Source organism: Carassius auratus, unplaced genomic scaffold, assembly GCF_003368295.1.
Source record: "Carassius auratus strain Wakin unplaced genomic scaffold, ASM336829v1 scaf_tig00033549, whole genome shotgun sequence".
NCBI classification, from domain to species: domain Eukaryota; kingdom Metazoa; phylum Chordata; class Actinopteri; order Cypriniformes; family Cyprinidae; genus Carassius; species Carassius auratus.
The window spans coordinates 140,060-153,578 of NW_020526088.1; the positions used below are offsets into that span (position 1 = coordinate 140,060).

General features: G+C 36.4%; 1 protein-coding gene across 1 annotated transcript in view; it reads right to left on the bottom strand.

Annotated features, from left to right (window-relative positions):
* The window catches only part of LOC113081262 (uncharacterized), a 41,436-nt gene extending 29,675 nt beyond the window's left edge, over positions 1-11,761 (bottom strand). Inside the window, exons 1-5 of the mRNA XM_026253337.1 lie at positions 11,632-11,761; positions 9,837-9,878; positions 9,533-9,580; positions 9,322-9,381; positions 8,489-9,199 (exon numbers count right to left, since the gene is read on the bottom strand). Coding sequence (XP_026109122.1) covers positions 8,489-9,199; positions 9,322-9,381; positions 9,533-9,580; positions 9,837-9,878; positions 11,632-11,634 — 864 coding nt within the window. The 5' untranslated portion in view covers positions 11,635-11,761. The remainder of the gene's footprint in view (positions 1-8,488; positions 9,200-9,321; positions 9,382-9,532; positions 9,581-9,836; positions 9,879-11,631) is intronic.
* Positions 11,762-13,519: the final 1,758 nt, after the last annotated feature.

Here is a 13,519-nt window from a genome sequence, read left to right on the forward strand (position 1 = left end):
ATTTTATTATCGAGTTCAGTCCTTTCAAATTTCACTTTTAATTTGTAATTATTTGTGAAACGTACTTGCAATCTCTGAGTGAAAATTGTTTTTACACCATTATTATTATTTTTTTTTCCCTCTGCAGACGGTAAACATTAAATATAAAACACACAATTTGGAAACAACAAACAAATAAAATAAATAAATACGGAATGAAAATCATTTTTGCACTTTTTTTCAGTGCAGACAGTAAACATAAAACACAATATTTGGGAATTAAAGAAACAAAACTTAACGGGAAATACAATAACTGAAAAAGAAAATGATTCAGAAATAAAATTAAAACATAAATAACTGTGAGGAAGTGAGAAGACGGGTTTGTTCACCTGTGAATCTCTGCTCTGCTTGATCTCAGCTTCTTCAAAACTCTAGAAAACACGAACATCAGGGAAATAACTTAAACTGAAACATAGAATTAATGAAACTATATAGCTTTATAGTATTATAAAATATTGTTATATATTTTAATGATAATTCATATAAATTTTATATACTAAAAAAACTACTAATAAAATAACTAAATTACTAAATAACAACAAAATCACTAAAGTTTAAAATGTAAATAATTTTTTTTAGATATAATGAACTCAAACTATTAGCATAAACTATTATATAAAAAAACGAATATAAATAATAAATGATAATAAATAAATAAAAATGACTAAAACGTTAACATTTTAGATATTAAAAATATTAAGAAAATATTTCGAATTATATTAATGATAATAAAACAACGGAAGACTTCTCCGCTCTGAGTTTGATGCTTTACCTTTGACTGTCTGCGATGCAGGTGAGGGAATGTAAACATTGGTGGTTTCTTCTGTACAAAAAAGTGGAGTGAAAAAAAGAAGCTAAAAATGCAATAAAGTCACAAGAGCTTTCTTAAATCTCACCTGATGTTTCTTGCTGGCGTCTGACTGTGTGAGATCTGCCTGAATAAACCAAAACCCTCTGCATCAGAAACCTCCGGGTGTCTGAATCGCGGAAAGGCAGAATGTTTAATAATTAGTGCTGCTTCTTACCTTTGAATCCCACGCTGGACTCGTAAAGCCATTAGAATGTGGACTCTGGGAAGAAAAAAAACAAAAAACAGGAGTAACATGAGCAATAATGCGAGCAGAAGTGAGCAGAACATCAGATTTTCTGGGAATAAAGCGTCTGTACCTGAACACGGTTGGGTGAGTAACTGCGTCCAGCTTCAGATCCCAGGAGCGTGTCTCTCTGGAACAGAGATATGAGAGATATGAGTGAACAGACAGAGATCCTGAACCCCTGCGCTCGTCTGGACGTCTGCTCTACCTTCAACTCGTGACCCAACGCTCCCTTCAGGTCATCGAACCGCTCGGCGTCCTGAAAGCACAGGTTTAACAGTGTTCAGACACAAGAGCGAGCGCAGAGGATCATCAGTGTCATGTGACTCAGACAGACCTTCGTCGGAGGATGAGGAGTGAAGCCACAAGCTCCCTTCAGCTCAGCGTCAGCTCCGTCCTGTCAAACAGATCCAGTGTTAACACACATCTGATGCTGGCACAGATATCACCAAACATTCATTCAATAAAAAAATTAAAAAAAATTAAATATAAAAAATACTGATAAAAGCTATATTATATCTGATAGTAGAAAATACAATTTTACAGTATATTGGATTTAAAAATAAGATGAAACTGTCAAACTGACAATAATGCAACATGTATAATGTAGAGCTGTAGTCAAGTCCAGCTTTGTCGAGTCCAAGTCCAGGACTAGTCGAGGCCGAGTCAAGACCGAGTCCAAAGAGGTTCGAGTCCAAGTCAAGTCCAAGTCCAAATGAGAGAAAAAAGGGTCCTCTTCAAGACCACATACTTAGCTACTGATAATGTATGTGATGCGAGAGACAGCATATCTCCTATTCTAAGAATGGGCCCCCATGCCCCCCAACCATGAAAATATCCAGGTAAAATAGAATATATTTCATACTTTTCAAGGACCCTCTCTTCCTTTGGGGCCCTGGTAATGAGTACTGGTTTTACCCCCAGTCCGACCCTGGGAGCTAAACTATAAAGGACACTGGCCCTCTAGAACAGAGTTTGGAGCTGTGAGGTCAACTTATTTTTATGTACTTTATTTTCATTTTATTTACTTTATAATGCTGCTTTTGCTGACATTATGTCTGATAGACTACTCCAGTATGTATTGACCATAATGCATACAAAATGTTTGCAAGTACGACGTGAATTTTAGAATAAAATAATATATTGCGTGGAGCTGTTACTGTCTATGACCTTATCTATGTTGCATGTAAAAATAAATTATGTAATGTAATAATTAGGGTTGTGCCTGAAGCCAAATACCTATTCGGAATGGCTCGGATAATGGCTTAAAAAACGAATAACGGACAAGGAATAATTCTGTCTGAATACTCGGCTAAAGCTGACACAGTCTGGTGTTTGCTAGATAACAGTTGAGTCAGGGGATCAGCGCAATATTATACACAGACCTCTAAAGTCATGAGTGTGAAGTGAATGAATGTAAACTTTATGAGTGAAAAGAGATCAAATCAAACACAGCAGTGCTGTTGCCTCTCCCTGCATCTCTCAGAAATTAGAGCTCTGCAAGAGAAATGAACCAAGAGAAATGAACCAAGAGAAAACATTACCGGATGTATGTAATGTAACCGGCTGGAGACGGTAATGTTTTCTCTTGGTTCTAAATAAATGCGACTTATATATGTTTTTGGACTGATGCGACTTATACTCAGGTGTGACTTATAGTCCGAAATATACGGTATAAGTGAAAGTGAAGTGACATTCAGCCAAGTATGGTGACCCATACTCAGAATTTGTGCTCTGCATTTAACCTATCCGAAATGCACACACACACAGAGCAGTGAACACTGTGAGCACACACCCGGAGCAGTGTTCATCATTTATGCTGCGGCGCCCGGGGAGCAGTTGGGGGTTCGATGCCTTGCTCAAGGGCACCTAAGTCGTGGTATTGAAGGTGGAGAGAGAGCTGTTCATACACTACCACCACCCACAATTCCGTCCGGCCCGAGACTAGAACCCACAACCCTTCAATTGGGAGTCCAACCCTCTAACCATTAGGCCACGACTTCCCCATAATGACACACTTCCTGCTGCCAGAGGGTGGCGCTATAACTTTGACTCCTAATAGTCACATATATGCGATCGATATGATACAACGTATAATCTGATGAAGTTTGATTAAAATCAGGAAATGTATGTGGATGGTATTAGACACTTCCTGTTTCTCATTTCTTGCCCTAATTTCAAAGCCTTGCCACGAGCAAACCGTTCGAGATATCAAAAATCCCCTGGCAATTTTTCATCCCCAATGTCTTGAGATCATATTGACTGAGTTTGGTGACAATTCGCTAAAAAACTTATGACAAGTATATAAAATTCCAGAGCATGCACTTTTTACATAACTCTAAATAGCCAACTTCCTGTTGGGCGGAGCCTATGACATGCAGGACGAAAGTTGATGAGATCTATAAGTGTGCCGAGTTACATATGTCTGTGTGTAATTTTCAACATTTACAGGGGTTAGTCTGATTTTATTGCGGTCTGAATTCCAAAATGTCAGTATTTTTCTCCCGCACCACTCAGAATTTTATGAAGTAAATATTGTTGTAATCTTTTATTGTTTTTTCTCCAAATAAAAATAACATACAAACTGATATTGATCCATAGAGATCATATTTTACCTTAGAGCCTCTGCGGTGTATAATAATCTTAGGTTTTGATGTTTTCTTCTATAAGAGAAAAAAACAATCGGTTATGAAATACATCAATCTGAAACTATGATGATTCAGAAATAACGAGCTTCGTACCGGTTTATACTCAGCAGCTTCATTCTGCTCTTCTTCTTCATCCGTGCTGTTAATGAGCTTTAACACAACACAGAAATCATCACAGAACGAATCAATATGATCTGCAGATCTATGAAACAAAGACTGAGACTCCTCTTGTGATCTGAGCTCTATCATATGTGAAGAAATGCACCTTTGAGTGTCGATTCAGTGAGTTTGTGTTCGTCTCGGAGCTCTTCATTTCATCTCCACTTTTATCCTGAAAACGCAGACTTTGAGTTTTTTTTTGCATGTCATTTCTTTAATGGTATTATAATTTTTTCCCCCCAGGTTAACATGTAAAAAAACGAAGTTCGACTCTATACGGCGTTTAAAAGTGTACGGCACAATGTCAATGTCCATATAAAGGAATTTTCCATACTGATTTTTCACCGTTGTTTTACATTTATTTTTAATTAGGCATCGCAAACCTATAATTTTCTTTTTTTTTCCCTTCTTATTTTCTTTATTTCATATTATAAACCGTGTAATATAAATCTGTAATTTTTCGCTTTCTCATTTCCTGCAATTCTGACTTAATTTATTGTAAGTAATAAACAGGGTTCTCATAATCACGATTTGAAAAGTGTTTCAAAATGTTGAAATTAGCAGCCTTTTGTCTCAGGGTTAAAGAGGATTGTAATATAAATAATTAAAATTAATTAATAAAACAAAACCCTCACCCTGGATAAATTAAATTAAAATGAAATAGCTGGAAAATATTGCACTGTATATAATACATTATAAATTATAACATAAATAATATAGAAATTACAATAAATACATCATATATAAAATTATTATAAATTATCAAAATATTATATACTATACTTGTTTTATTTCAATTCAATCATTTTAAATAATAAAAAAATATATCTTATTTATAATAAATTATTTTATTTTTAATTTTTTACAATTGTTGTACTTGTATGATGACTGTAGCTGTAATTGAGTTTATTTCTTCTTTTCTTTCCAGAATTTCTTAGATATAAAGGAGCTAACCTTGGAGCTCCTCCTGATGAGCAGCGAGTGTCTCAGTCTCCTTCCCAGACTCTGAAAGAGGAGCACAAACACAGATGAGGAGGACGAGCACACACTAGTCCCGTGAGACGACTGCTGCACATCCTACCTGCCTCCCGCTCTTCTTCAGACCCTCCTCTCCGCCTCCAGCAGACGCGGCTGGAATCTGAAAACAACAGTGTTGTGACAGAGCTGTAATAACGTGACTGGTGTTCTGGCCCGCTGCCAGCACATATCTATGTGTTTGTTCACGTATTCAGAGGATTTCACAACCACAAAAGACACAAGAACACACAGACCACGGGAATTAATCTAGACTGTGCCCAGGATACATATGTGAGCTGTATTACTGCATGCAGAGATGGATGTTTTTTAAGTATTTTTTACTATAATAAAATGTAATGTTTGATTTTACATGCTTTATTCGTTTATTTTGGTTTAATGATTTGGGTCTCCGTTTGAGTGATATTGAGTTATAACCGCTCCACCCAATACTTGAGTAAGAGTTCCTTCAGAGTGATTTCAGTTTGTCTTCCCGCTGATCTGAAGGAAGGACTCACCCGGACAGAGTCTCTCCGAAGCGTGAGCCTGCCAGCCTGCAACAGAGAGAGAGAGAGTGTGTGAGAGAGAGAGAGAGAGAGAGTGTGAGAGAGAGAGAGAGAGAGAGAGTGTGTGAGAGAGAGAGAGAGAGTGTGAGAGAGAGAGAGAGAGAGAGAGTGTGAGAGAGAGAGAGAGAGAGTGTGAGAGAGAGAGAGAGAGAGAGTGTGAGAGAGAGAGAGAGAGAGAGAGAGAGAGAGAGAGTCTCAGTGTGTTGGAGCATCTCGACTGTATCTCTACTGTAGTTCAGATAGTTCAGATGATGATAACTCACTGGTTTCCAGTCTGGAGAGAGCTCAGGACTGTGTTCAGGCCAGTCCTCCACACAGTTCTCCTGTAAATCATGGTGGAAATATGTAGGTGTATGTGTTTTATAAATCATGCACAACAATTAAATATGAATACCTAAAAAAAAATAAGTATGAAATATGAAGAAAATGAATATATGTTTTTCCTTGCTACATGAAGGTCTAGTTGAAAGTGAAAGTGAAGGAAAGTGACGTGACATTCAGCCAAGTATGGTGACCCATACTCAGAATTTGTGCTCTGCATTTAACCCATCCGAAGTGCACACACACAGAGCAGTGAACACACACACACACACACTGTGAGCACACACCCGGAGCAGTGGCCAGCCATTTATGCTGCGGCGCCCGGGGAGCAGTTGGGGGTTCGATGCCTTGCTCAAGGGCACCTAAGTCGTGGTATTGAAGGTGGAGAGAGAACTGTTCATGCACTCCCCCCACCCACAATTCCGTTCGGTCCGAAACTAGAACTCATAACCCTTCGATTGGGAGTCCAACCCTCTAACCATTAGGCCACGACTTCCCCTTAAAACCCACCCCGGAGACTATTCAACAAGCTTTGCTTTGCTTTATTATTAAATTAAATTAAATTAAATTAAATTAAATTAAATTAAATTAAATTAAATTTTATTTTATAATTTTTGTAAAATAAATATATATTTTATTTACAGATTTGTCAAATTATGCAAAATGTATACAAATGCCAAGGAAACCAAATTCTTCAAATGTTTATAAATATTTTATACAAAATAAACCTTATAATTTTTTTTAATGAAATAAATAAACAAATGTTTGTAATACATTATTCATATATAATTTTATTGTATGTTTTTAACATTAATTATATATTTTAATAAATGTCTTATTTACAGAATTGTCAAATTATGGAAAATGTATAAAAAAAAAAAAATTAAAGAATCTGAATGTTTCTAACATTATTTTAATTTAAATAAAATGTATTCATAAACATAAATATTGGTATGAATTATTAATATATAATTTAGTTTATTTATTTTTCATTAATCAATTAAACATTATTTCATGCTTATTTAAAAAATTGTCAAATTATGCAAAATGTAAACAAATTCTAAGGAAACCATATGGTTATATCATTATTTGTATATAAATATAATGTATTATTTAAAAATTAATTAAACAAATACATATTTGAATTAAATTTATATTTTATTTTATGTTTTATATATTATTGTTTATTGTATAACCCCCCCCCCCCCCCCAAAAAAAAAAAGAAAAGAACTAAAGCATTTAAATTTGAGATTGTAAAATGACGAGTGAGGGGAACATGACAAAAGCAGGCTGTAATGCAGCACACACACCTGACCGATGAGCAGAACGTCTTCGTACACCAGCGGATCTCTCTCCACAGCAGCCGGCGTGATCTGACAGATCATAACAACAGCACAGAGAACATTTGTGTCAGAATAGACGACGTGAAGAACGAGTGGCAGCACACAACTGAAGATTACCATAAGACGATAACCTGAGCTTGAGCTCCTCTCCCGCAAAAACAGAGAGCTACAGTACCTGAGAGAGAGCAGGGGGCGGATGCAGGCGCCTCGGGGCTTTACTGCGGGGAGCAGCTCTGGACAGACGCCTCCTGAACATCTACAAGAAGAACAGAGTCCACAGTCAGATCAGACGGACAGAAAACACCTGAGGATCTTCTGAACATCTTCTAGCCAAAGACGTTTACTGTTTGTTTTTTTAATGAATTACGTTTATTTGATCTAAAATACAGCAAAAACAGTAATATTGTGAAATATTTATACTGTGTAAAACATCTGTGTTCTGTGTGAATCTCTGTTAAAGTGTCATTTATTTCTGTATTTTCCGCATCATTTATTATTCATATAAACTCTCTATTCTTCAAATCAAATTCTACTCCCCTTTTTTCAACGTAATAATAAAACATGTTTCTTGAGCAGCAAATCAGCATATTACAGAAATTATGCTTTATTTAAAATATATTAATAATATATTCAAATAGAACTATAGTTCTTTTAAACAGAAAAGTATTTCACAATGTTACTGCTTTTGCTGTTTTTCTGATCAAATAAACGCTGAGCAGAACAGACTTTTAAAACCTTTTGACTGTAAGTGTATTTCCGGCTGAAACGCGTTTCTAGAAAGCAAAACTGTTATATATACATAAATAAACGGTATATTTTACATGAGTATATCTGGGTTATTATAGTTAACTAAAACTATATAATAACAATAAACGATAACTGAGATAAAGGTTTTATTTTATTTCAGCTAGTTGCCAAAGCAAACATTTCTCATCTTCATTTAGATAGTCTTGTATCACTTAACTAAAAAATAAAATAAACACCTTTAGAGGCATATTTAAATAATAGTAATAATGATTTGAATTACAGTAACATAGAATACAAGTTGTAATATTTTAACTTAAACAATAGTAAAAAAAATCTATGAAATAATAGGGTTAATTGAGTACAATTTTATCCTACTCAATTCAATGTTAAAAACAATTATACCTAAATTCACTCTAATGGTTTCTCAAATATACTAAAATAACACTGATCTGAGCATAAAAGCTTTTAGAGTCCCACTAGAATCCAGCTGGGCTTAAAATGAACAGATATTGAGAAGAAGCCACACAACTCTGATGTTCTACTCATCTGTTTCTCACCAGATCTCCATTTGAGAGGTTTGTGGAAGATGATGCTAAAGCTGGCGTCTCCTGAAGGACTCTGTCTGTCGAAACATCATGAGCCTCATCCTGACGGGACAACAGCAGATCCTCCTCGCTCTTCTGAGAGGAACGGACTTCAGTCTGAGGGGCAAACAGAGGATCCAACGCCTGGATGTCAGAGACTTCAGATCTCTTGAAGATATCGTTGGTGTCAGAAACGAACGGCAAGGAGGACGCTGAAGGAGCCTTGAGGAACCCGTCCGCTTTAGAGGAGGCTTCTTGATTAACACTGGGGGTTTCAGACGCTGGAGCCGGGAAGGTCTTCCCTCTGGAGAGGATGTATTCCAGGAGAGGATCCTTCTGATGGGACGAAGGCCATGATTCTGCGTTCTGATTGGACGCAGGCCAGGATTCTGCGTTCTGATTGGACGCAGGCCAGGATTCTGCGTTCTGATTGGACGAAGGCCAGGATTCTGCGTTCTGATTGACATCAGTGTCTACCTTCTCTTTGAAAGGGTTGAAAATGTCTACTTCTTCACTCCGTTTGCCTGCCGCTGTGTCGTCTTTATAAAAATCAGGCGGAGGAAACGAAACCCAGTCTGGAGCTGGAAAAGGATCATCTGAAAACTCTGCCGTCTGATGAACGCTGTTACTTTTGGATAAACTCGTGTTTGGTAACACACTGTTCTCCGTTTTCACATCACAGTCCTGCAAACACAAGCAGATTCACCAGAGCGGGTAAGATCTCAGCGCTGACTGAGCTTCCAGTGAAGTTAAACTGAACTGTTAGATGCTATGTAAAGCTTCACCCGGTTTTATTTCCAGCTCACCTGATCAGAATGATTCTCTCCGACTGTGTGGACAGCATTTCGATCTCCATTCACTGGACTCTGAGAGTCAAAGTATTTTAATAAAAGAACAGCGTTTTTAAATCTTCTGTAACATTATAAACGTCTGTACTGTCACTTTTGATCAAGTGAATGCATCTTTTATTAATAAAAGTATTCATTTGTTACAGTGTTTCTGGTCATTAATGCATACCTGTGGATCTGAAGAGAAAGGGTTCCAGGAGACGCTGCTGATGCCATTCTAGAGCAGAAGATCAAGATTAAAGAGTTTAGACTGGATCAAAAGAGCAAAGACACACACACAGATTCCTCTTTCTACACTTTAGTGATTATTTCCATATCATGTCTTTCTTTCTTGCATCTACAACCCTCCAGTGTTACGTTCTGTAATGATCCTCATCTAAAGAAGGAAAGCTGGACCGGCTGGACTTTGATATTCAGTTGGAGTGAAATTAATAAGAATCACATAATCCAGATCGAGTTAATCAGAGCCTCACCTCCATGATCAGAGCTGAGACACCAAACAGCGAATCTCCATCCTGTGAAAACACATACGGTTCAATAATGGCCAGAACATTACACAACAGATTTGATTGCACTTTATCGATTCACATTTCAATTGCAATGCATCTAAGGCCGTTTCTTTCTCTGCTTGGTCAGCATTTACATGAACAAAGGAACAGGTTTGAATGATTTTTATAGAAGGGTTTGTTCATATATCATTCAGCCTGATTATAGATATGAAGAGATGCATCGATCCAGTCGGTATCGGCTCAGATGCAGCCATTTTTTGTGTGTTTGGGCAAATCTGATATTGTGTGTATACTATTCTCTGTTATGGTTGAGTCCCACGAAAGGCACACAAAACATTACATCTCAAGCTCACTTAAACTCTTCTCTCTCCTGCGGCTGTCTGTCATCCTCCAAACTGTGTGTAAACAGATTTAATACAATACGCATCAATATTTCTTCACTTTGCACTAGTGATGTCTGGTTCACAAATGAATCGCTTGATTAAACCGGTTCTTCTTAGTGAACCGGTTGAACCAGTTCACCAAATAGTGCTGAATCGTTTGAACCAGTTCGTGTCTCCATTAATACACAAATTATTTATTTTTTTAACATGGCCAACACTCTCTGAGTCAAAATAAACCAATATCTCTGAGTAATTAATTTACTGAAACAGTAGTATCATAATACTTTTCTGCGCAATCAAAGAGTATTAATAGTTCTTTCTAGGTCTGTCCTGTCTGTCACATGTTGATGCCTTTATTACTGTGCAACACATTTAGAGGAAACATCTATTCAGTTTCTACACAGATGTATACTTGTTTTTTTTTTTACAAGATTTTATAAAATGATTTTGCACTCTAGAATCTAGAGTATATTTTGCTGCTGAAAAATCCACAAACCTAGTTTATAAAAGTATTTTGTCATAGATTATATATATATATATATTATTTCTTATTTTTCATTAAAATGAAGTTGTGTAAAAGTAGTAGATTTTGATTAACACAAAAGAGTGCTGATCAGGGCAAGACAGAGAAGTAGAACAATTCTACATTGATTAAAAAATAATAATAATAAAACTGCTGGTATCGGATTGGATCGGTATCGGCATACACTCCGAATTTTCAGTATCGGATCAGTTCTGAAAAAAGTGCTGTCATTGCATCCCTATATTGTATTCCTAAAAACACGACTACAATGCATTTTAAAGCAGTCAGTGAACTGGTGAGTGATATCTATAGTTCAACCTGTGTTACTCTATTCATCTGGGAGAGTTAGGGTGGTGTCTGGACTTTAAATGGTGCTAATCACTTGCTCATCAAAGGTTGCAAAAGCAGTCGTGTTTCAGCAATCCGAGCATGACGACGCATAGAGAGTCAAAAAGCGTGAAGTCACCGATGACATACACAAGCCCACACATGTGCACGAGACACCATAGATGATGTGTAGCTACATTTAGCCTCGATAACATCTGAGAATTATTTAAATGGCATTCGAGCGCGTGAAAAAAAAAAAATACTCAGATGCATTAATTCATATTGTAAAGAAACATCGTTTTCTGTGAAGTTGTTTTGCAACGACTCGTATCATGTAAAGCAAGCTTGAATTGAATCATTAAACAGCATCATCCCAGTATTGACATCATCTTCAGCATCTGCAGCAGTGTCTGGTGAATAAAAGAAACGCGCGCGGTTGTTCTGTTCAGCAGTAACACTTTATTGCGCAGCTCACTATTTAATTCATTATCGCCTGTTGAAAGCATATTAAATAAATCAAACTTACCATTTCGGCTATGGAGTTCCCAGAGAGGCTTACAGGAAACGTGTGGAAGAAATAAAGCACTCACCAGTCTTGTTATGTCAGACAAATATAAAGGTCGCTAAATAAGCGCATCGACCCGTCTGCAGTCGCGCAGCAGTATCAGTGGAACAGTGCGTCTCGATCGAGCCTCTTTCAACACTCTCTCGAGCCAAACTATGTGAACCTACCTGTCGAGCTCAGGTGCGTCACGTGTCATCCTGACAGACCCGATCCCGACATTAATACTCCATAAAGATGCTCAACTAATGCAACAACTCTAACTCGCTCATCTGGATGTGATTGCTGGCTTGATCTTGGAGATGCTGTCATAGCATCAGGTCCGTAAACTCGGGAGCAGGTTTATTTCATGTAAACAGAATTAGATCGCATCTTTTTGCGCATATAATTGATATTTAAAATCGGTCTGCTACCACCACTACTTTATTACTAGAGTATCCTACTTATCCAGGGACAGTAATTTAAAATAATAATCGTTATTAAAAATGAATTTAAAGATAATATAATCATTTTGTGTAGTCTTTCACACTATGGACACAGACAGTTTTACTCAAAGATTTATTCATCTTTTTTTAATGCAGAAATTATTACAAGCTTTGTACAGTCATATACAGCTCGCAACCAGTATAAAAACAAATAAACATTCATAAGAATATGTAAAGTGAAACAACTGATGCCAGAGCCACAGATAAATATTATTATTATTATTATTATTATTATTATTATTATTATTATTATTATTATTTTATATTTTATTGAAGGTAACATTGGGTACAAACGTGTAAAACCATCAATATACAAACAAACATTTATACAGACATACCATACCAGAGACAAAAAAAAAAAAAAAAAACATACATACATACATACTAAATAGAGGTGGAAAAATAAGATTATCAAGAGGATTCGGGAAATAGGTCATACTAAATACAAAAGTTTTCCATTCTTCTTCTTCTTTACAAGCTTGTGTGATTTAAGAAGCATATTTAGTTCCAAAATATAATGTTTAAAACATAAGGAAGACTTATTAAATTTCTGTTTGTGTATAAAGAACTTAGCATATAATGTAGATAGTGTATAGTCGTGTGGTGACGTCTGTTGTGGGCGTGGCTTGATGGAGCGCAGGAGATGCAGAGAATAATGTCACGTAACAAATCTGTTGAAATATAACATTTAATTGTAAATATGCTAATTACCACTTTGGAATAAAAATGTAGCTAAAAAAAAAAATCTGTTCTAACATTTATGTGGTTTTGTTCTCTTGGCTGTTTCTTTATCAAAGTGCAGAAATATGTCAGGTTTTTCGTCAGGTGTCTTTTAATAACATGATGTCATTGTGTTGTCTTTCCGTCGAGCCAGTTCCCGTGCATCTATACATAACCCCTTTTAAAACACGCAAATTCTCTCCTAACTCAACTACTCGTCAACAACAGGTGACATAAGAAGAACAGGCTCCTATCTAAAACCAGAGCAAGCCTCCTCGGACTGGGTTTGAAGGTAAAGCACCTTTACCCATCAGACAAACCAAATATAATCTTCTCTTTATTATACCAGAATCTACAGTCTGAATAGGAGATTTCAGTTTGACAGTCACAATTTGGGAATAAACACATTTTTTTGGCATTTCTATATTCAACATCACGAGCCACACACACATCAGAAAGTTATTATTTAATGTCATCTGATCTCAGCAGTAATTAACTCTCTCAAAACTCATTGACTCAGAATCGCGTGGGGCGCGGGGGATTTGCTTCTTCATATTTCTAATGCAGATTTTCTTTCTTTGTTTAGTCTTAACCAACATGCTTTAGCCATGTTCTGTGTCTAACCATAGGAGGGCAGTGATCAATCA